Source organism: Alligator mississippiensis, chromosome 2 (genome assembly GCF_030867095.1).
Source record: "Alligator mississippiensis isolate rAllMis1 chromosome 2, rAllMis1, whole genome shotgun sequence".
NCBI classification, from domain to species: Eukaryota; Metazoa; Chordata; order Crocodylia; family Alligatoridae; genus Alligator; species Alligator mississippiensis.
In genome coordinates, this window is record NC_081825.1 from 297,531,891 (window position 1) to 297,556,568 (window position 24,678).

General features: G+C 48.4%; 1 protein-coding gene across 1 annotated transcript in view; it reads left to right on the forward strand.

The window, feature by feature from the left end:
* The window catches only part of PRKCH (protein kinase C eta), a 175,134-nt gene that overhangs the window by 131,996 nt on the left and 18,460 nt on the right, over positions 1 to 24,678 (forward strand). The window contains exons 11-12 of the mRNA XM_006261626.4: positions 15,637 to 15,775; positions 17,342 to 17,530. Of these exons, the coding sequence (XP_006261688.4) occupies positions 15,637 to 15,775; positions 17,342 to 17,530 (328 nt within the window). The remainder of the gene's footprint in view (positions 1 to 15,636; positions 15,776 to 17,341; positions 17,531 to 24,678) is intronic.

Here is a 24,678-nt window from a genome sequence, read left to right on the forward strand (position 1 = left end):
CAGTCCCAGGAGGCACCGCAGCCACGGTGGAAAGCACCAAGCCTCTACGCAACTCTGGCAGGCAGGCAGGCTCCAGGGGTCGGGGGAAAGATCAGGCTCACCACTTTTCTTGGGCAGAGTCTGCCTTCCCGGGCTGCTGCCAGGCTGCCTGCAGGGCTTCCTGCACGGAGCCCGGTCCTTCGCTCCGCGGCTGTAGAGTTTTAGTTCAAAGGAGTTTTAGCTTGCTGCGCCCCAAGTCATTTAAGGCGCATTACACTGCCAAATTTCCTACAGCGGCTGGAATTAGTGTGTAATATGCTGCCAAGGCATGCAAACAATGACACCATTAAAGTGGTGCAAAAGCAGTTAGCCCGCTTTAGAGCACCGTGCGCACACGCCTCTCGTTTCGTCTACACACGGCATTAGTCATTAAATGCAGAAAGAGGATGTGCTGGAAACCCTCTGTGACCACTGAAAGTTCAACAGGCCAGGTGAGGGCAGTCCTGGACAGACACACAGGCCTGCTGAGCTGCTTTTGAGGGAGCTGAAGTCACTGGGAATGGAGGGATCTGAACACACTTCTCAGACCTGATGCATCTGTAGGGAACAGGCCCTGAATTTACTTTAAATAAACTGATAATACAAAAGGAGGAAGAAGCACACACAACAAAACCAATCTGGCTTTTTCAAAAGCAGTTTAGGGAGTTAGGTGCTTATGTCCTATTGGAATTCTGTGGAGTTTTCTGAGCGCCTAATTCCCTTGGTCTCCTTGAAAATACTCAGCCAGATACACTATGATGGATATATGTATTGTCCATTATTGACCAACTAAAGGACCCTTTACATATGTATTATCATTTTGTTCAGTGTGGCCAGTCCCAAATTTGGACAGTGCGCCATGACTAAGCACTATTAGAAGAAGAATAAAGATGATCAACTGTATCTACTTAATAAGCATGCCTACTGGCTTATGGTCCAAGTCTGGCACACTTACCCACCAGAGTAGCCCCGTACTCTGGAAATAGGCTCAGAAATTTCAGTGGGACTGTTGAAAATGGTAATGTGGAATTAAAGAACATCAAGAAGCTTTTTAATAAAGATTTATAATCCAGTAGATCTCCCCTGTTGCCAGATCCTTCAAGTCCTCTCCTTTCTCTCTCCAGCATTTTCACTTCATTTCTCAGCCTTGCAGAAGTGATGGCATTTTCTCTGGAGCTCTTTTCAAATACAAGATTGCTGTATGAGTTCGTTTAATCTGCTGAGGTTTGGCGATTCCATCTAACCAGATGAAGAGCCTCAAGTGTCACTTTGTTCTTGGCCTCTTTGTTCTTGGCCTCTTTGTTCTTGGCCTCTTTCTTTCTTCTGGCTTTTAGAGGCACCTAAGGGCAGGCAGGAGGGACAAACTTTTTTGTCTGGCAAGTAAATACTGTGCAGCTGTAGAGACGGTCTGTGTCGGAGCATAAACTTAGCAACAGAAGATTTTCTAGCTATGATAGAGTCATTTCCCCCCTATCCTTAGAGCTGGAGGCAGCAACCCTCATACCCAGGATAGAAGCAAACCCAAACAAGAAGCAGCCACACTCTTGCTCTCTAGTTGCTTGAGCTGCTTTGCTCCTGAGAGGCAATTATTGTCCCATTGTCTTCTTTTTATTAAGGCAGCCAGGCAGAGAAGGACATTGGTCCCTTCTTGCTTGGGCAGTCATGCGATCCCAGTCCTGTCCTGTGGAGTTTCCTGAGCACCTAATTCCCTTGGTCTCCTTGCAAATTCTCAGCCAGATATACCATGATGGATGTGCTGTCCATTATTGACCAACTAAAGGACCCTTTATGTATTTACCATCCTGAGCTATGAGAAGGGAGAGGAGTTTGTCCTCGCCTGTTTTTTTGGGATGAGGTTCAGAAGGAAGTGGCTTCATCCCACAAAAAGCTTCCCATGATATCCCAGCTCATCCCTGAGTCACACCCTCAGCTTAACCTTTACAGAGTGTAATGATGGACACAATGGGCATTTTTACGTGTGCTCCGAGACATGGTGCTTTAATTAGCGAGCCGTGCTAATTATAAGTGCCCATTCATCTCGTGTATCAGCATCCCCATGCTGGAAAAATAGCAGTGGTGTGCTTTGAACCAAAGCTTATCGAACATGTTTTATTTCAAAGTGCCCCGCCGCCCCTTTTTCAGCGCAGGGACGTACGGAGACGCAGATGCTCGTGACGCAGAAGGCTGCTGGAGCGCGGCAATTTCTGTGCTCCAGCCGGCTCGATTAATCAAGTGGATTTCCAGTGTGTCGGAGCAGGCTCCCCACATGTCTATAGGAGCCCATTCACCCCCTCTTCCCACCTTGCATCCCCACCCCCCCACAAGGTAGTCTTTATTGGTTAGGTTTTTCTTCCCAGCCCAGAGAAGAGGCGTAACTATTCCCCGGTTCAGTAGAGGATGCCTGCATGTGCAAGCCCACCCCTCGCAAAATAGCTGCCTATCTGAATCGGAGGGTGGCAGAAAACAGTGGGATCATATCCCTGGTTGAAAGTACTTACAAGGGAATAGGAATCCCCCAGGGGTGGAGTCCGTCCGCGTTACTCACATCAGGTAGGCCTTTGTTCCAGGAATAGTCCCAAGCGCTGCAATGAGACAGCGCTGAGGGGAAGACACTACTCAGCGAGAGGAAGAGCGTCAAAGTCTGGCAAGCGGGAAAGCGTGAGTAATGAGGAAAGACTCATGTTCTTTGGAAGCAACCCGGGAGCCTCTTCCCCCCCGTTGGCTCAAAACAGCTGATGAGACCTTAGTTTTATGAATCCAAGACTGGCATTCAGGGGTCCTCCCAGGATGCAAACCCTAAGTTACATGATGCCCAGTCCTTCTGTCCGACTGTAGGCTAACATATCATTGAGCCCAGCAATGAATCTTTGCTATGTTTTATGTGCACGGCACTGCCTAGTGCTTTCCCAAGCCAGCACGAGGCACGGTCACTGCTCCAAAGAGCACGAGCCTAACACAGAAAAGACCAAATACAGGACGTTGGTTTAGGTACGAAATGTGTATGGCCACACTGTTGGTGGGGAAAGCAGTGCAGGAAGGATTAATGACAGCTAGGTCATGATATGTGGCAAAAGACTTGCAAAGAAGAGCCCAAAGGCTTCTGAGCAGCTGGCCAGGGTCAATTTGCACCTTAATGCATTTTCTTTTAAAGGTGCGGAAACTTAGGGTCTCTCAGTCTAGTTTTCCATGTGCGAGCCACAGCCAGAGCCATAAAACCCAGTGCGGTTGCCAGTGAGACATAAAGAGCAGCTCCAGCTACCACGGTGCAGCTAAGGACACCAGGAAGCTGCCAGGGGCATGGCTGAGTGTTTGAACAGAAAGCCGCTGCATGTTTGAGGAGCCAGGTCACCAGTGGCAAGGCACCAATGTTGGCTTTCTGGTTTATGACGATGCAGCATGGACCCGGGAGCCTTCATTTTCCTTTCAGGTACTCATGAAATTGCCTGGCGAAGGAGTCTGTTAGGCAGCCCCGTGCAGTGGCTTCTGGCTCTGTGTGTGGATGACCAAGCATCCGACAGCTGTTCTGCATGATCCATAGGGCCTATTTAGCCATATGGGCAACGCCAGCTCAGTCCAGAAATCTTACAGGATGTCGGCATGTCGCAGCTTCCAAGCAGAGCCTTCCTTGTGGACCCGTTCGGGTTGCTGCATTGGAACTGAAAACTGTTCATGAGTTTTTCTTGAGGGTTTAGAGTCAATTCAGCCGTGATCAAATTTGCCGACACGGCTAGAATATGAGAAGCAGCAAATGCTCAGCTTGGGGGGCTATAGCACCACGCTCCAAAATGACTTGGTAAGAGCACTGTGCAATTCATCTAAGAGGACGCGTGGTACCAATGGCTGTGAAAGCCTTGCAGGCTCATGCAGCCGAAGTGCACAGGCCTAGAATAGGTAGCTTCCTCAGCCTGGCAAAAAGTTTTTAAACCCAAACGCTTGCCAGAAATTTTTTTTCCAACTATTTAAGCTGGTCTAATAAAAGATATCAGATTCACCCAAAGAACCTTGTCTGCCTAGGATAAATCCAAGCACTTGCATTGCATGAAAATGAACGTATTGTCCAGTGGTACCTGTCAGTGAGGCTGTCGTTAGGCCCTGCACTGTCGCCACCTGAGATAAGGTTGTGGCGCCAGGAAACTGGAGCAGTTCCATGCAAGGAGCTCTGCTTTACAATCTGGTCCCAAATATAGATGTTCAGAGACTGAGTTATAATGTGAAGCGCGGTGGATTTTGCTTTCGTGGCATAGCAAAAATGCGTGCATGTTGCACATCCGAAATGCAGAGAAAGAAACACAGAATCACCCATTCTTTTTCCCTTGCCTCGTGCCCTGTCTGGACCACTTCTGAGGTCCCACTACCAGAGTCATTCGCTCCAGGACTTAAAATATCCTGCATCCATCTCCATTTTTCTTGTGGTAGAAGGAGCATCGCCTTGCTCTCCACTAGCTTCCACTGTCTCCCATTAGCGGCCACGTGATTTTTATTGATGAGGAGCGTGTCTGAAAGGAGCAACCCACGTGGATGAAAGCATTGTGGATGTGCAGTTCTTGTTGTTGATGCTCTCAGCGGTTACAATTAAAGGCTACTCCTGTGCTGCCCTACAACACGACGGGCTTCTGAGCAAAGGACACTAAACTTCAAAGCGTATCCGAGCGCTGTGCAACGCACCGGAGATCTGACCCCCTGCGGCTGTACCTAAAACAAGTAGACCAGGAGCACTTGCCTTTCAGGTGGAGCCAAAGCTTACATCATAGTAGGAAATGCTTCTGACTCGGTAGTCCTCTACTATGCAAATGCAGGAGGGTTACATTCAGAATCTGTAACCCCATCGTTTGCACGAGTGTTTGCCAGGCGCAGCACTCTACAAAGGCCTCTTTCTTTCTTCCTTGCCTGTTGTTTCTTGTTTCCCTGGATTAGAAATGAACTTTAAACAGCATTTTTGATCCTCCTCAAGTGCAGAAAGGTGATTCATAAGGAAAAACAGCTGAGTTCACGCCTACAACCGAGGACAGCAAGGGTGGAAGAAGCCTCTAGGACAAGGGTGCTTAACCCCAGGAACCAGACCTAAGCCCCGGACCTGTGTCATCCGGCCTGTGAGGCTCCCCTGCAGAAAGTCCTGTAAGGTGCGCCATGGTTGTGCATGTGGTAGACTGGATGCACAAGGCAGTGCGGGGCCTGATCCTGGCCCCCACACGCCGGGATCAGGCCCAGGGCCCCACACCGTCCCTGCCCAGCTGGGCGGAGATGGGGCAGGGCACTGGGGCTCGATCCTGGTGCACAGGGCCAAATCCAGCTTGTGGACCAGCCCTGCACCATTCATGCAGCCCAAGGGGTCAAAAGTATGAGCACCACCAATCTAGGACTTAAATCTTCAGTGTGCTGGTTCAGGCTGAAAGCGCCGAAACCTTCAGTTTTTGTCTGTGATAGGCCTCTAGTTGCCTTCTTGGGGGTTTGGGACCCAAAGCAAAGGTTGATTTAGAACAGCCAGAGCGGGGGTTGACTCAGGGTCAGCCGGCCGGCCAGCACATGTTACTCATGGGTGATTCCCTCCAAATCCCCATCCTCACCATGCGCACTCATTGCACACCACACTTGAGTCACCCTCCCCAGTCCTGCTTGCAAGCTCCACCTGCCCCTCTTCATTGAGCTCCCTCCTTCCAGCATCCCACTTCAACCGCTGCGTCCACAAGCAGGGGTCAGCCAGGGCCACTTTCTTTAACTTAATGAGCCACATGCTGCTTTTCTATTTTGAAATCAGCCTGTGAGACAGGCTGCTTGGCTGAGTAATCTCATCATCTCGATGGCAACCTCAGCGCTGCATCATTTGCTTCACTGAAGCAGCCTTCAAAGTCCAGGCTCTTCAGGATGAGCATCCTTTCTTCTCGCACCCCTGTGCAATATCTTGGAGATGTGCGCAGTGACATTCATGCCTGGTGGATGGGGGTGACACGTGGCCACTTGGGGCTCTCGCCAGCTGGGCAGGAGTCCTCATAAACCAGCGTAACAGCAGATGAGCTGGATGGTAGCTCAGCATCCTGCCCTGGGATGAATAGGGTGGGTTTCACCTTGCTGTTTCCCCCATACTTTGGATATCCAGCCCCCAAATTTTTCACTGGTGGATTTTATGTGATTGTTCTGGTGAAGGCTAGAGAGACCAGAGGAGATGGGAAGGCATTTTATTTGCCTGCTGAGCTTTGATATTTCGAGTAGATCTGAGGACAGGCTCCTCTAGGAACTGTTTTGAAAGGTTTACTCCCCTGAGCGCCTTTGAGTACGCCCCAGCCAACCTCGATGTGCAGCTTGTTACTCAGGACCATCGTCGAGCCTCCATAAAGGAAACAGAAATTGTACAGGACGAGTGGGATTTGCAAAAGCACCCAGCACCAGCCCGATGCTGTTCAGCTGAAGTCAGTTGAAAAGTCCTGCTGACTCTGGTGGAGAGGCTGGGGCCGAACATGAGCGCTTCTCTGAGAATCCCATTTAAAATAATTCATAGTATATTTGCTCTCCAGCATTCCTGATTGCATACACAATGATAGACGTGAAGCTACCAATAGGCCAGAGGTGGGTTAATAGATTTTTTTTTAGGACTTTACAAACATCTGAAGTATGTGTAAGGGCCCAAACTCACCAAAGACACAGGATTTTTTTCCACTAAATTCAGTTGCCTGTATATCCAGTTCCAAGTAAAGACTGAATATGACAGGGATCAAGAGACCTGCATGCCCAGGCATTCAGGTTCAATTCAGGATTTCCTCCTTCCCCATAACACCCTATTGGGCTTCTCAAAATATGGGTACAGATTGGTTTGCTGTCTGAGCTGTTGCCGGAGGCAGCTCTGTGCACATGATCCAGATAAATGCAATCACCTTTTTTTGCTGCTTCCTGGAATGAAATCTTTGTGTGAGACCCTGGGTAGGAAGATGCTGGATGTCACAGCCGGTTATGAGATGCGTGATGAGGCTGTAGCAAGAGCTATTTTGAGCTGAACCATCGTCTGACTCCTGATTGACAGGCTTTGTGGTACTCGGTGTGATGAGATGAGGATGCTTCATCTGCCGTGTTAGATCAGGACCTGCTCAATAAACCAGCTCGGCTCCAATGCTGCCAGCACAGATAGGAGCTCTGGCTAGGTCTCTTAGCCAACACACTGGGGAGAAACCTTACAAAATTTGTGATCAACCTGTGAATTAATTCAGTTCAGCGCGGTCTCAGTGCTTCCAGATGTACAGAAGCTGCTTCATTTTAATTTCTGCATCAGGCGTCACTGTTTCTGTCCAGGTGATATAAAAGGCTGGTGCTTTTTAAATCCCTCTCCCTCTCTTTGCTCAGCCCCAGCAGTCTCGAAGCTATGTTTTGTTCGGGTTAAGTAGCTGAGTAGTTAAGTAGTTTCAGGGTGCACACTTGAAAACCGCGGTTTCAGGATTTCAGGCAGGAATATTCAAAGGGGGAAGATTGTTTTTTGTTATGGCAGGCAGAAAACAGCAGCGCTGCTAGCAGCTGGAAGGTGAACGATGCCTTGCCCAGCAAATCCCAGCGCTCCTGTGCAATGGGATGAAAGCCTGTCTCCGGGCTGGCTGCAGGTCCGATGCATCATTTATTTGGTCATCCGGAGGGTGTGTGCACAGCAGGCAGACTATGGATTTTAAACAAAGCCTTTTTTTTTTTCAGTCCCATTTCTTCCCTCAATAACTGCGGGAACATTTGAATTGGGATTCTGGGAAATTTGCAAGCATTTATTCCCTTTCTCCTCACTTTCCTAAGAAGTATACCACATAAAAGAGCAGACCCTTTCACAAGTACTTGTATATAAGTGTCTAGATTAGAGAAGGGGCTGAGCTCCCCCAAGCCAGGATCTCTAGCAGTGGCGGTGCTTTCACAGAGATAGTTGCGGCCTCCTTTTGCTCACTTCCACAAGCGTGTTTCCTGCTCTGGTCAAGCCCCTATAGACCACCCCATTACACAGCCACCATTTCGATAACAAGGGCTGAGCCCTACTGTTGATCCTAAAAGGTGTCCAGCACCCAGAGGTTGCCCTTTGGCTCTGCATCTGTCAAGTCAGGCATAGCAGCAGGGAGGAAGCTTTGTGATGATGATAAGCTGTAGGATGGGGGAGGCAGGTAGTTGTATTAGTCCGAAGTCCGTCAGCAGGTAGGTAGATTTGCATTTTTGTGGACTAGCTATATAATATATAGAGAGAGAGAGACAGCATAGGCTTGTGAACTTAATCAGAGGTTGCAAAATGCCAGCTTTTCAGTCAGCTTTGGCATGTCATACCTCTCCATTGGGAGGTGAATCACACCACGTTCAGCTCAGTAATGTTGGAAACGGAGTTAGGAGCTTTTCTGAGCTGTTAGGCTGTCTGAGGGGCAGAGAGTTCGAGATGCAGAGATTTCAAATGAACGTGGAGAGAATCAGAGGCAGCCTAATCAGCCACCCCTCTTCCCCACGGGAACCAGCCTCCCGGGCCCTGCATCTCTGTAATGCTTCTCTAGTGCTACAAGCTGGGCCGGGTGCTCAGACTCACGCCTGGTGCAGCTGCAGGGACAAGGCGGCAGCATTGAGTGCTTTGAGCACATACCAGCTACCTGTTAGTCCCAGCTCTGCGGAAAAAACAATGGCACTGACTTGACCTGGGCAAGCAGCTTGCAAAAGGTTGACCTGGTGCTCGAGGGGCTGGTTGGCTTGATTTCCATCAATGCTCCTGTGCTGGAGGCATTGCCAGTCGGGATTAGGGCTCAAGAACCAGAGCAAGGATTCACTGCAAACTTACTCAGATTCTGTGGGTTGTGTAACACGCACACGCGCACCACACCCTGCTCCCGAGGCACTGGCACTGTCCCTGCAACCTGAGACCCAGTGTAAGACTTCAGCAGGATTTCAACTGCTTATTCTAGGTCTGAATTTGACCTCTGCCATCAGTGTATACTACAACTACATGACCTTTCAGTTGGCCAGTGTCCAGGCCATGCGGGGTCTATTTTGCAGCCTTCGCTGCAGCATCCATCATTCCTTTATCCTGAAGTACGGCAAGTGTTTTCAACATGGTTTTCTAGGAAGGCAGTGAAAAAAAGCATTGTGAATATAGTCTTTTGCATCACGTTGAATGTAGCTAGCATTACACTGAATTCTTACTCGTGATTTGTTTATTTTCATGGAGCCGGGCTGCTACGGGGAAGCTTTTCCTTTCTTTCGTTGCTTCTGGTTTGCCTCTATTCTAGGATGCACACTTTTCTATGCATAGTTATGAGGTCAAAGTTATGTGGTCATAGTTATGTGGTCAAACCTTTGCATACACGACACTGGTGATCTGGAACAGAGTTTGCTACCAACAGTCAGTTTGCAACTCATTGGAGGATTATACTCACCCAGTAGAATATTTAGGGAGAAAAGTGGTAGTTGGTGCGCTCATATTTTACCAAACTAAACTCTTACCTTTGTTGCTCCATTTTCCAGGGCTATTGAGTGATCCATTATTTCATGTTTTAAATAAAAGGAGCAGCTGGGAATGGTCGTTCTAAATCTGGATGTAGTTTTGGGATGAAGCTCTGGAAGTACAGACCTATAGGACAATTCCTACCCTCTGAACCTTGGTCAGGAGAGATTACTAGGGCCATGTGGCCACTGGTTTTCTTTGGCTAATATTATATCACCCGTAAGATATCGCCTTCATTAGTCCTTTTGTCTCCATTCCAGAAGAGCGGGCTCCCTTTCTTTGCTCCTTGTGCCACATGTCAGAAGAGGATTGCTCTAGCTTTTCTGCTTTCCCCTTCGAAGTACAAGAGCAGGACGGAAGCAAACCTGTCACGTTGGAAAGGCAGTAGTAGTTCTCTCTTCCTCTACAGTGGCCCTACATTTTTCAAGCTATTTGTTTTGCCCTCTCAAGCTCAGCACGGTTTGATCTGTTTGTGATCTCCACTTTGTGGCTTCCTTTTTTCAAAAGCTGATCATTTCTTTCTGTTTGTGATTGTGGTATTTCTCCACGTCTACTGATATGGCAACCTTCACAAACAGAGCAGCTGCTCAGATTGGGGTTTTACGGTCAGCTTTGGCTCTAGCAAATGCAAAAGTATTCTTGAGACAACACTTCCTTTGCTTCAGCATTTCTTGTGCTCTGGACATTTGCATAGCACTTCCCTGATGTCCTAAGACGGGGAATTCCCAGTTATAAAAACGCCTAGTCAGCAAAAGAAACAGTGCCTTGATATTAGGAAATCTGGTAGAAATTAAATGTTTTCCTAGCAAGAAAACCTCTCGATCAACAATGAGACCTGCAGGATTTCTTCTAATGGGTCGGCATTAGCATCTTACCGAGTACGTATGGAGTAACAGAGGACCAGAGCTCACTTTGGGCCTGATGCAAAGTCCGTGGAAATTAGAGCTGTGTGAATAATTGATCTTCAGATTGGCAGCTGAACTGAAGACATTGTAGGGGGAGGAGGGAAGGGATGGCATAGATCTTTTATTTGAAGAGATCCAACTTGATTGATTTTTATTTATTTTTTTGTATTTTAGCAAATGGACAGAAAAGGGTTGGATCAAACCGAAATTGTTAGGTTGTTTGTAGTAAAAGCAAAGGCAATTTATAAGCAAAGGACCAGATTCACCAGGGGAATCTGGTGCTTCTCACAATGGAGAAAGAGCGGTTTCCCCTGGCTGCCAGGAGATTTTGGAGACCCGTGTTCAAGTCGCTCCTGTTCCTGATTGGAACCTGGGGCTTGAACCTGGGTGTTTTGCTGCTCCGGTTGCATCCTAGCCACCGGGCTACTCCGCACTTGGTCTCTCTCCATTTCTTCCACTGAAGCCATTCAGCTTTGCAGCAAACACCTTCATTTTCATCGGAGCAGGGGCTGGAGCCCAGCAGTCCTCTCCAGACAAATGCTCTAGCCACCAATGTGTAGGGTTGTTCTCTTTCTCCCTCTCTCAGTGAAGGTTTTCATATTTATACGAAGTGGAGCAGCTTTAATAGGAGAAACTAAGGGAAACCCATGACTTGGTGGTTAGAGCTGGCTTCTGAGAGATTCAAATCTTTATTTGAGATGAGCCAGAGGAGAGACTTAAGACCAGTCCTCGCATACCACTGGCAAGTGCCGTAGCCATTGGGCTTTAGGTAAAGGGGAGGTGGGGAAGTACCATCACTTCCATGGATCTGGGAATGGGTCTTAAATCCCCTAGTGAGCGGAAGCAGAAAAATCAATACCTTTCCCATCAGAAATGCAAAAGTGAATCATTTCGCTATTTCTAGCAGCCTTCCTATGTGAGTAGCCCTGTGAAGTAGTTATTCAGGTTACATGTGGTGCGGAGGAGGGTGGCAAAACCTGGCCCTTCTGAACCCGGTGAGTACTTTTATTTACCAGACTGAGCGGTGTGCGCCCATTATAAATTTTGCTCTTGCCTCCATCGAACTTACTGGCGAATATCTCCATAATGCCAGAAAAGCCAGAGTGTGCAACATGCCACAGAGCGGCCTAGACAATTTGCAAATTTTCTTTGGAGAAGCGCCGACACCAAGATGCAGATGCACAAGACAAGCACATAACTTGGGGCAAGAAAGCGAATAAAATCCCATGGCTGCTGCTTCTGCATCTGAAATAAAACAGTCCCAGTAAGCTGACAGGCTGCAGTGAACTATAGGTACAACAGCTGCATTTCTTAATGCGAGGAAAGTTCTTAGTCCAGTGGGGGGTTGCCAGCAAAGCAGTTAAAATGGTACCCCATAAGGATCTCAGCTCATAGAAAGCATCTCTGCCTTTATTGCTTCCCTGAACTGCTGAAAATGTTGAATGGAAAACTCATGTCTTCAGGAAATGAGGTGGATTCGGGCTGGATGCTTTCCAGTTTCATCGGCTTCCCGGATTTCTCACCCCCGAAATGGAAGAGCTCCTCGTAAATCTTCGAAACCGGGCAGTATTTCTTAATGTGACCTCATGGGCTCATGTGGCATAAAGACCAGCCAGGCCAATAAATGCAAAGAAGCGAGCACACAGATGAATACAGTCGAGCTCATCTGAGAAATAACCACCAAGACTGCGTGGGAAGAGCAAAGTGGAGCTTGTTTGACATAGCGTAGTTTGGCCAGCGGTCTTGGAGGGTCTGGGGGCCAAATGAGACTAGATTAATGCCCCATTCTGAAATGATGAAATACAAGCTTTGGATTTGCCAGTCGCATCAAATGTCCTCCTTGTTGCATTAGGAGTCAGACAGGCTCAGCAGGATTGAAGGGAAGCCTAGAAAGCCAGGTTTGCTGGAGTTTTGCCTTGGTGTGGTTAAGACTGTCCTCGCTCCCAGAACGTCAGTGGGCAGCAGCTGGTTTACATTTAGTGGAAATTGCCTGAATAGAGATCTTTTTTGAGGGGATTCAAGCAAGCTCACAGTCTGTTCGCACCTGCGCTATGCTCCTGCCATACTGATGCCATAATGACCACGGCGTTAGCAGGGAGCCCGGGACTTCTGTAGATTGTCTTGTAGGGGAGGAAGCTGAAGGTGCTGGGACACGGTGGAGAATGAGGAGATGGTTGGCCTGCTAGACAGGCCTCTGGTGTGGCAGTTTCGGAGTAGAGCCCACTACTTAGCTAAACTTAACTAAATGCATAAGGACTGCAGCCTGCGTGGACTGTTGTCATACATGGATGTGTTCTGGTACATGGATGTGTTCTCTGTTCATACATGCTCTTCTGGCAGGATATTTCAAGCTATTTCCAAGTATTTCCTCTCCATACCCCCCCCCCCCCCCCAAATGGTGAATCTGCAACCACTTGTTGGATTGTTGGACACCTCCGATGTGCACCACCTGGATGTGTAGTTGTAACTACATCTTGCCTAGAACCAAAAAAAAAAAAGAGATTTCTCTAGATTTAAAGTCTGAGCCAAAAATAAACCACAGTGTTAACCACATTACTGCAAATTCCTGAAGGACAGGGCCTGCCTTTATGCTCAGAGATGTGCCGGTAACCACAAGGCAGAGTCCCAGCAGCTGACTGTAAACCACTCTGCAGAGTACACTGTCCAGGCTGTCATGACCAGGCACATATAACACCTCTCCCTGTGTCCACCTAATCCCTTCCAGGATGAGTCTTGGCCCATAAAGGCCTATAGGTATTTTTCATTTTAAAAAGATCTTCTCTTGAGCATCCCGTCCAGAGCACATCCTGCAGCACAAGCTCCCATGAACAGCAGTCCCTGGACGTGTGCACAGGCCCAGTGGTTTTTGCTTCAGTCTGAACATGAGGTAGTCGGGGGGCAGCGACTCCCATTTTAGGGGTGCTTGTCACTGGCCCATATCATAATAAAATGGTGCAAAAGGATGTGAGATCTTGTGAATGAGGGCCTGGATGGCTACATGGAAAATCAGGCTGTATTCCTGGCTCTGCTGATTTTTGGCCAGGCATTTAAATCTCTCTGTATTTCATTTGCCATCTGTTAGAGTAGGGACTCCAGTCTCTTGGGAAGCACTTCGGGGTAGGATCCGACTCCTGATAGCATGAAGGTCACCAGTCTGTCATCTGTGATAGCTGGTGATAACTTCCACTGCAGCGCAGCATAGTTAAAGAGGTGTTTCCTGGGAGGGTAGGACAGCTGACGGAAACACCTTCCTAAAAATAACAGTCCAGCTCTTTCATGTCACTGTAATAGAGAGGAAGGACTTTCCAATGGTTAGAGCACTAGCTGCAAATCCAGGTCCAAATCCCTCTTCTAATACAGGCTTCCTATGTGAATACTGCATAAGTCAGCAAGGCCCCAGGTCCGCAAAGATGCTTTGGTGCCTAACTAGAGTTCATGGCACTTCCTGGTGACACGGATCTAACAGCACCTCCCTCCCTCGCACAACTGTTGTGAAAAATACACCCCGATGGTGCAGCCCCTGAATATTGGGGTAACAGAGGCCACGTTAGTGCCGAAGGCAGATGCCCAGAGTGGCTTTCGAGCTCACAAGGGTTGCATCTGCTCTAAGGCCAGGCTGAAATGTTGAGCGTGTGCCACACAAGAAGCAGCCCTGGCTTATTTCACAGGCTGCTGTACAAGCCAAATGTGTCTGAGAGCCTAAATCACTTGTGGGATTTTTTTTTTAATCTTTCCCAAACTGTGAAAAGGAAATAGAGCCTGTTTCCATTTAGATATGTGCGCTTAGCCTCTATTGCACCTGCCGGGGATGGTAACATCCTTTTAGACACTCTCTGTTCCCCCTGTCTTCCCCCATTTGTGGCTGCGCGCGGCTCTGATCTGTTAGTGGAAGGACCCAGATGCCAAGAGCTGGATGTATTTTTAGGAAGATGTTGTCTGGGTACACAGATGGCTCCGGCGCTATGTGTCTGTGCTCCTGACTTTGCTTGCGACTGTAGAGTATTCCCTGGGGCCATCACGCGGTGAGACGGCTGACAGACTTCCTTCAGCTGCCTGGTCCTTTGGACTCTGTTGTTCTTGGATTCAACCCTTATCTCTGGATGCATTGGAAAATACCTACTTCCTGCACCGGCGCCCTGCCAGGGCCTGATTCAGATCACTTTGACAATTAGGACAGCACAAAGAGAGCATAAATAACCAAATGGCACGTGGGTATAAATATTTCAGTACCACCAACCTCAAATCAGTGCCTGTGAGAACATTTAGGCTTCAGCGGATGCATCTACACGTTCATTAATGCGCCTTAGATAGTGCATATTTAGTTTACTACTTCCTTAATAAAGGACTAACTCAATGTGCAGTACCTAAAATTACCGGTGCACAGTTATTGAGTGACGCTTAGCCTAGTAGCACTGCGCCGTAGGCTATTGGCACGGTTTTTGCCGTGACACACAGCTGCACGGTGTTCTTAGGCTAATGCGCAGTAAGCGTCTCGTGTAGACGCACCCAGCATTACACAGATTCATGGAGGACAGGTTCACTATTCTTAAAAGCAACAGGTAGAGCTGTATCTTCTGAGACCTCTAGTCCTATGATGGTTGATGCCAGGGAGGGTACGGCACGGGATGGGTTACACTAGACACGTTGCTTTTCTGGTAAAGCATCTACCACTGCCACAGTCAGAGACAGGATACTGAGCTAGAGGGACTGTTGGTCTCATCAGTGAGGCCTTTCGTATCTTCCTTTCTTTTCCCATCTGAGTTAAAACAACGGTAACACACCCAAACAGGGGGCACCACAGGAGACACCCAACTTGGAAAAGCACTTCCAACTTTACACCCGTGCTTTATTTCTGCTCTGCTGAACCAGACCATGTGTGCAGTACATTTTGCTGCATCATAAGCACCATTGTATGATGAGATGCGAGGGGCAGCCATCATTCAGATGAGTCTCACTACTCGATTAGCACGGCGTTGTGCCAGTTGGGCACGCAGTGCAAGCCAGATGGGTGGTGCACAAGGACAGTTGTGTGGGGAAGCTCAGACCAGCATCCGCCCACATGAACTCAGCTCCCTTCCATCCCTCCCTTCCACGGAAGTCAGACTCACGCATACACATACAGGTTTGCATTTCCAGCAGATGTCAAAGCCATGGGCCATCAGGGCTAGCAGTGCATTTAGGCAGATTTTATTTCCAGCTCTGGAGAGCCGGGATTGCATCTGCATTTGGGTGTGTACAGCACTGCAGTTAAAATAACAGTCACATTGCTTGCTGTTGCAGGGACCTGAAGCTCGATAACGTGCTCTTGGATCATGAGGGTCACTGCAAGCTGGCAGATTTTGGAATGTGCAAGGAGGGCATTTGCAATGGAATTACCACAGGGACATTTTGCGGCACGCCAGACTACATCGCTCCCGAGGTATGTGCAGGGGAATCTTCCCCAAGCAGTTTTTGCACCCAGGGCAGTGGCTGCAACAGGGCTAGTGGTTAGGGCTGCCATTCTTGTGCCCCCTTTAAGTCAGCGCCCGAGGCTGGCACCTGCTCGCCCACCCCTAGTGATGCTACTGCCCTTCTTCATCCAGAAGAAAACCCACTTAGCTCCAAGTGGCAGCAGTCCAGTGACCTCTCTCTGCTTATTGGGCCTGCACGCTTGGTCTCAGAGGTGTACTCACACTTAGTGCCCCTCCAGTTAGTGAAAATCAAGCAACTCCGCTTGCTGTCGTGGGTAGCACTGAGGGTGTCTGGTCCGTCCTGGGGAGGGAAATAGACCTTGAAAAATGGAAGGACAAAACTACCTGTCCAAATGCTGAGCACAGAAAGTGACTACTGTCCTAAGGCTGCAAAATCCCACCTTCCCCCCTCCGCTGCTCTTACTGGCCTCTTTCCACTTCACCCCCATCGTTCATCTATCTTATTTTTAAATGAGCACACACCTTTAAGGAGCACCTTCCCATGCAGCTCCCACCAGCTGCACTGAGCGTGGCTCTGCTGCTCCCGGATTTGTTCCTTGTGGTCAATGTTACTCTGCCCCCACTCCCTCTTTCCTCCTCTCCTCCACCCCCTACACGCATGCACCCCTTCCCTTAGCCGGAAATTTGTCCTTCGAAACTGTGCTGATGGAAACAAGGGGAGACCACAGAGCGGATCCCACCACTCCTCTCACTGAGAACCATTTGACTGAAATTCCCTTCCACCCGATTGTCTCTTGCTCAGCACATGTTTTTAAAAGGCCCGTTAGGCAGGCCTGATGTTTGTCGGATTTTATTCCTGTGCCCAGCATTTTGGCAGGTAGTTTGGTCCTTCTGTTTTTCTGCAGAGCCGTCTGTAGAACAGGTATCCAGTTTGTAGCCGTATTGGTCTAGAGGCAAACTCGTGGCAGAGGTGAGATCTTTTATTAGACCAAGTAGATGTTTGCAAACCAAACAATATCTTTAATTGCAAGTTTTTGGGCACAAACACCCTTCTTCGGGCATAGGAGAAAGGATTGTACAAGTTCTCCTAGGTAGACATGAAAGTTCATATTGCATAGAGTTGAAGGTGTAATGAAATCTCCTGTTTGGAACAAATTTGGCTCAGAGAAAAGTTGGAATAGTCTGTTGAGCTCGAAGTTGTTTGGTGGTAAGCGGGATGTAGTCATATTTCCTATGTAATAATATGAACTTTCATGTCTACCTAAGAGAGCTTGTACAATCTTTTCTCCTATGCCTGAAGAAGGGCGTTTGTGCCCGAAAGCTTGCCATTAATGAATTTTTTTTGCAAACATCTAGTTGGTCTAATAAAAGAGATCACCTCTGCCACGAGTTCTGATTGCTTCTTTAAAACAGAGCATTTTCAGCTGGATCACAACCCATCAGAGAGCACCGTTAGCTCTCAGGCAAGGATGCCTTCGGTTTATGTTAACATTTCACTATCTTCTTCCCCACTTGGAAAAGAAGCAGTTCAGTTCAAGGAGTAATGTTTTATTCCCCTTTTCTCCCCCTTTTAGATCTTGCAGGAGATGCTGTATGGTCCTGACGTGGACTGGTGGGCCATGGGGGTGCTGCTGTATGAGATGCTCTGTGGCCATGCCCCGTTCGAAGCGGAGAACGAAGATGACCTCTTTGAAGCCATTCTGAATGAGGAAGTCGTCTACCCGTCGTGGCTCCCGCAGGATGCTGTGGGGATCCTGAAAGCTGTAAGTTCCCCGGTTTTGTGCCACATTTCCTATTAGACCACATGGACAGCAAACACGGGGGAGGATGGGTGGAGTGGGAAAGCAAGGGTCATGACTACACCTTGAGCGCAAGTCATTTCCAGATTTTGGGATGGAAGGTAAAAACTACAGTGCTCAAGTGTGTTCACGTGGTGATGCCCCTTTTTGATACACCAGTCAGGTTGGTGAGCTACGGGAGCACGCAGGTATGTTTTTACACTCGAACAGAAGCAGTGTACTGGTTGGTATTTAGCAAGAGCTGTCCTGTGATTGATTTAGGACATAACTGCAGGAGTTCAGGTAACTGGTACATGGTAAATGTGGCGATGCTGACTTTCTCCCAGGGTTTGTTGTGTATCTGCATGGATAATGGAGATAGTGGGTTTTTATGTGCTGGAAATACGGGAATATTCCATGTTTCCACCCACTTCCAGGGGATTTCAATGCACGGCTGGGAGAAGGATGACAGGGTGGCAGAGGATTCAGGTCCCAGCTCTATCATGTGTCACTTGGACAGCGCACATCACCCTCTGTGTGCCTCAACGAACCATCTGTAAAATGGGAATAACAATCCTTCCTTTTTCTGCCTTGTCGATTGAGATTGCAACGTCTCGATGCCTAGTCCTGCTTCTTACTGTATGGATGCATGTAGATACAGTGCCTACCATACTGAATCTGCCTGGCATTGCTATAAAGGTCAAAGGATGTGGCAGTTAACTGAAGATTTAGGAAACATTAATTCAACCCCATTTTCTCGATATGCTTTCCTATGGGAGCCCAACCAAGTCCATGAGCCTCTCTCTGCCTGAGCAGAGCAGAAGATAGTAACAGATGTTATAATGAGGACAGGTACATTCAAGATGATGAAGGGCTTAGAGATGCTGTGGTAAGGGGGAGAGGACAAATACTTAGGCAAGGTAAGTAAGTAGTAACGGTTTGTGAAACTCTGACCCAGAGAAATGTCAGACTCTAGAGGTGACTCTGTACAGGAGGGAGGACCGCTTTCATCTGATCTGAAATCTAGCAGCAAAGCTCTGGAAATGAAGATGGTTTTTACTGGATCATCCAGCTGCTGTATCTATATCCAGCCTGTTTCTGAGAGCACAGCTGAAAACAAGGTTGCTCTCTCAAGGCGGGGGCGTGCTTTCAGAATCACACGTCGAGCTCACCAGTGCTCACGTGCCTTCCTCACGCCTTCCTTGGGTTTGGAAATTTCTCCCGGGAATTTAGAAGAAAAAAAAAATCCATTGAGTTTAACACGAGGGCAACCTTAAGGGCAGTATTTGTGCTGCTAGATCAGAGCTCCTGACAGCTTAGGAGAGCTTTTGCCCTGGAAAGGCTTCCTCCTTAGGCATCCCAGTGGCAGCTAATCAAACAGCAGCTTTCAGATGGGTCCGATTGCATTTCACAGCCTTGTGCAAGCACGAGACACAATCACAATGGGAAGTACAAAGTGTGACGTGACCTAGTTTGTGGTGTAACAAGGGGGAAGGGGCCAAAACGATAGGTGGCTCTTTCAGTTATAGCAGGCACTTCAGAGTACCAGCAGCGCACGTGAGAGTCCCTTCTAGGTTGCTCTTCATAGTTTCATAGATGTTACGGGACCTTACAGATCATCGGGTCCGGCCCCCCTGCACTTGGGCAGGAAAGACTGCTGTGTTTGGGGCCGCAACTGGAACAAGAACAAGGCAGTTGCAAGTGGAGGGTTTTCCCAGCTAGTTTTCAACCATGCTTCCCCAAGCAATCATTATGTAATGGCCAGTAGTGAGAGGAGGCAGAGAACTGGGTAATGGAAGTCAGGTTTCAGGAAAGACCTAGGCCCAGGGGATATGTTGAGGATGTAGGCAGAGGGCAAGCAAGTATCTTTGAAACCATGCAGCCTGAGCATGTAATGCTGGCCAATTAACGTCTGGCATAGCAACCTCGCTACGTATGGCTGCCTGCATCCTGCATCTCTTACTGCTAATTCAGAGCAGTAACCAGAAGGCAGAAGGGAGCCTGCATCCCAGAACTGTATGGAGACCACCGGTTCAGATCCTGCCTGTCGCTCACTATCCAGTCGGTTGCTACTTCACCCGGCTGCATCGAGAGTTTTTTACTTAGGACTCAAATAGCTGCCTTACCGTGTGCCGCGCTGAAGATACTCCAGTGCATCCGGTACCTTTAGTGACTGCTTTTGCTTTCAGATCAGTTCACTGAACAGTGTCATCAGTTCCTGTTTGCTTTCTCATTCCTTGTCATTGCAGTTCAGCTTTAAAGGAAAGGAATCTCACTGTCACTCAGGAGAGTTTTGATCTCTGAAGCCCTGTGATGATCAGTATTCCTCTTTACCATTTACTTCATTGGTGGCTGTAACACACAACTTGGTTAACATAGTGATTACTAAATGCATACATTTGCCACGTGTAGGTCCTGCGTCCGTTCACAGTATGCAGTGCCAGTGTAACACTTGCCGGTACAATAAAAGAGTGCGTTTCCCTCATAGGGATGATCTGCATGAAATGATAATAGTTTTTTGTAGTTAAAGGGACCTGTTCCTTTTAGTTCAGATGCCAGGGCTACAAATCAGGAGTCTGTCCAAGGTCTTTACGTCACTCCTACTATAGTACTGGAGCATCTCGCAATCTTGAACATGTTTTGCCTGACAACGTCCTTGTGAGATAAGGAGCTAGTATTACCCCATTTTACAGATAGAGCATGGGGACACTGAGAGCCTGAGTAACTTGCCCAAGGTATTTGGATATTAGGGTGATAAATATGGTATAAGAATGTATACAGAATAGAGAAGTCAAAGTGTCTGAGACAGAACAGGAAACCGAACTTGCATCTTGCAAGTTAGGGACAATCCCACCTTCAGGACGGGGTTGGACTAGGTGACCTCATGAGGTCCCATCCAGCCCTGCTTTCCTGTGATCCTAAGTCAGGGGTGGGCAAAATGTGGCCTGCGGTCCCACCAGCCCACTCTATCTGGCCCGCGGGGACCCTAAAAAATTTTGAAAATTAATATTTATCTGCCCCTGCCTGCCTGTCGTGCGGCCCTCAATGGCTTCCCAAAACTCAGTATGCAGCCCTTCTCCCAAAATAATTGCCCACCCCTGTACCTGTCTTAGCCTAGAGCTACAGGGCATTTATACCCGTACCTTTTCATCCTGCAACACATCAGAGATCTGACGGGTCGGAGCAAACTCAGTTAATCGAGTCTGCACCGCACGCGAGCTGACATGCACTGCGCTGCGGCGCATGCAGTTGTATAAGTGGTGAAATGCATGTCAGTGCACAGAGAATCGCAGTGGTGCGCTTTTGAACTTTTAAACACCTTTAAGGTGTTTTAGCATGCCACCACCATTTTCTGCGTGCCAATGCACAGTTTGCCGCTTGCCCAACTGCGTGCACCGCAGTGAAAAGCGCCCGGCACTGCAGCGCAAGCACGTGTGCAAATGCCCATAATAACTAGCTCATTTCTCATTATTAAAGTCCTGCTTTCAAACCTTTCTAGTGATGACTATAGAGAGCAAACCATGGAAATTCTGGAATTCAAATCAGATTCCCCCACCAGCATGATAAAGGGTCTCAGGCCTTCTTGGCCTAGTGCAGACTGTTAGCAAGGTTGTCCGGAGGTTAAAAAACCAGGCGTTGTTTGCATATAAGGCTTTGTGAGAATGACTTTGATGCGGGATCGCAGAGTTCAGGGCTCGTTTCAACTCGTCTGTCTTGTCCCGTGGTTGCACTTCCCCAGTGCCGCGCGCTCTGCCGTCTCGGCAGGTTCCCAGCAAGAAGTGACATCTTGGCCACCTCTGCAGTTGTTGGTGGTGCCCGCAGCACGTTCGTGGGGGGTTACAATGAATGTCTGGTCTGGTCAATGGCTGTTTCATCGTTGTTAGGGGCTGGAAAGGACCTCACAGCTCCTCGGGTCCAGCCCCCCTGCACTTGTGCAGGAAGGACCGCTGGGGTCACCTGAATTGGTGCTGCAGGATAACAACCACCGGTTCGATGCCAGAGGAGACCTTACTTGTGCTTTGAGAAGGAAAATGATTCCTTCTCGAATGCTTTCTGTCCCCTCCTTTCCAAAACAGAGCGCTGGAGAGAAGGCAGATTTTGAGCAGCTGTCAATGAGCTTCACCCAGCTCCAAGAGCAGAAAGCCCTACCTGAAGATCCCCAATAGCCTGGTAGTTGGGCCATTCCTCCAGACGGCCCTCACTCTGGTTCAAATCTCTGCCCTCCGTCAGAGCGTGGATGTGGGTCTCGGGTGAGCATCCTAGCCCGCGAAGCTTTGGACTCCCCCGGTCCCTCCTGCTGGAGCTCTTTGATTCAAATCCACATTAATTGAGTCTGCAAGTCCCGCAGTGAAAGGGTGCTTGTGGGCTGCCAATTCAGATGCTCATCTGGGAGATGGGACACCCGAGTCCCAGTCTGTGCTGTAGGGACTATTTTGCTCGTACAAAATGGGAGAGCACTGGCAGGAGAGACTGTGAATCCCCTGCTCTTCGTGGACCGTAGGGCCTAGTGGTTAGGGACTCCCTTGGCAGCTGGGTTCAGCGTTCACAAGCAGATGAGGGAAGTGAACCTGGGCCCGCAAGAGCCAGGGCTGTTGGATGTGGGACTTGAAAGCCTCCTCTTGGCTCATCGAGTCCAGTCCTGCACTGTCACGGGCTGTTTCCTGCTCTGCTTTGTTGTTCGATGTGTGTCAAGATAACGGGGACCGCCACTTCCTCCTCGTCCTCCTGTGAATTCTGCCCTGCATTTCCTGCATCTTGCTTCAAAGCGCCTGAAAAGGGAATGTTTTGCATCGGGTAGAAGAAACGATTTTTTGCAGAAGGAAACTGGATTTTTCAGGTTCTCCTTTCGGTGAGGGGCGGGGAAAACCAAACCATTTCAACTGAAGTTTAACCTGAATTAATTTGGGGGGGCGGCATCTTTCAAAACGCCCCCTCTTGCCTCTCACAAGAACTATTTGCACAGCCCCAACCCTAAGGTAGTTCCACGTAGGTGAATTTGGTCCTTAGGTAGGCTTCTATAAAAATAAAAATAAAGAAGTTTGATTCAAAATCCTCCTTCGTATAAACTCGCCAGGTTACTGGCACCATCTGGGGAAGAGTCTGTTAAACAAAACCTGTAACGTTGCCATGCAGGAGGCACAAGCTGCTCCAGAATGACTCACGTTGCTCAAGTCCGCGTCCTGCTGCACAACAACGATGTTTCGGCGCGTCTCTAGCAGACGCGACCTGCTTGAATGGAGATGGTGGCGCTCCAAGGAGCTGCGAGTCTCGAGGTCCAGCTGTGAGCATTACGGCAAAAAGTTCGCCCTTTCCCCCGTGAGCAGCGTGGTCCTTCTAATGTTAGCAGCCTCGCCATAACCCAAATTGAGGCCGTGTCTGTGAGCCGGTCTTGAATTCAGTCCAGCCCTGCTATCCTGCACCACCAGCCTGCTGAAAGTTCGGTTAAATGGGAAAGGGGAAAATTAGCCGTGTTAAAAGAAAAACAAGGTTGCAGAATCAGTGGTGCCGGGGGAGTTCAAACTATGAAAGGTACGGAGGGAAGAATGCAGGGCTCTGCCTTCCCGAGTCTTGGGTCAGATGGGGAGAGGTTGAATAAGATGATGCATCCATTACATACAGACGGGGTAAAATGTAGCTGGATCAGGTAACCCAAAAACACGGAGATCCAGATGAACCCTGGCAGTTTAGATACTTTCCAAGTCAAGTTGTTTTCTGGGGAGGTCCATCTTTATCAAACCCCACGCTGAGAGCCAGATAACACCAAGGGTTAAGGGTACCTTAGCTTTCCTTGAAAGCCCTTAATGCTGCACTCAGGTATCCAGATTGTAGCCGTATTGGTCCAGAGGAAAAAGCAATCAGGACTCGTAGTAGAGATCTCTTTTATTAGACCAACAAGATTTTTGCAAAAAAATTGATTTTTTTTTTTGCAAAAATCTTGGTCTGATAAAAGAGACCATCTCTAGTACAAGTCCTGATTGCTTTAACACTGCATGGAAAGAAATGCAAAACTCCAGGACTCTTGGTTCAGAGATGCTACTGTTTATTAGACCAACTAAGAAATCACAAAAAAAATTATCGTTTTCTGCAAGCTTTTGGGCTCACTCACCCTTCCTAAGGCTCAGGGAAAATTCAAGATGGTAAAAGTCCCCATAGTCTCCCATGTTAGTCTCAAGTTAGGCAGAAGGAAGGGCAGTGTGGCATCTTATAAAGTAACACTGAGTTTGGAAAGGCAGGTGTCATGCCAAGGCATACGAAGGACCAACCTCCAGGGTCATGGAGTCATCACGGGGGTTGACTTTTGAAGCTGGTGCGGCCGGGTTACTGTGGCTATAGCATGGGCAACAGATGCTGACACAACATTTTCTGCGAGGAAATGGGTTTTAGTGGTGTGTTCAGTGGTACGGTGCCAAGAACACGAGATGGAAATAGATTTACGTTTCTAGATAACTACAGGCTGGAACCAATGCTGACTCAGAAGGCAAATGCCTCGATTTAGCAAACCATCGCTGGTGCAGGTCACAGGGTTCACTTCTCACTGTGATTCTCTACCCTGTCTCTGATGCCGGTTAGCCCTTGCAGGCATCTGAAGCCAGCGTACAACGACAGCCATAAAGTTGGGTACCCATCCGGAGGGATTGCCTGCGTGCTTTCTGGCATGTAATGGTAGCGTTATCGCTGAGCCCTTTGTGTGACTCATTGTCACTTTTTAATTTGTATTGAGTTGTTTTAAAAAGCCTTACGTTGAGTACTTTGAAAAAACACCATCGCTAGATCAGTAGAAACTAATATATGGAGCCCCGTATCTTTCCAAGGGTCCTTACAGTCTGTTCGTATCAGCTACTGTTAACACTCTTTAGGCCAAGCAGTTAACCCGTTTCAAGGACTTTTGGTGTTGTTTCTTCTGGAAGGAAAAATTGAATCTAGCAGCTAAATACTGTTTTGGTGCGATCCTGCTGCCGTGTATGAATGTGCACAGTCCCTGGGCAGAATTGCCCAGGCTGACTGTCCCCAACTTCTCTCTCTGCATCCTTCCAGCACTGCACCCCACCTGCATCTTGCATCTGTCCTCTGTTTTTTTTCAGGCTTTCTGCTTCTGAACCCCCCAGCTGCAACTCAGCTAAGCCCCAAACCAT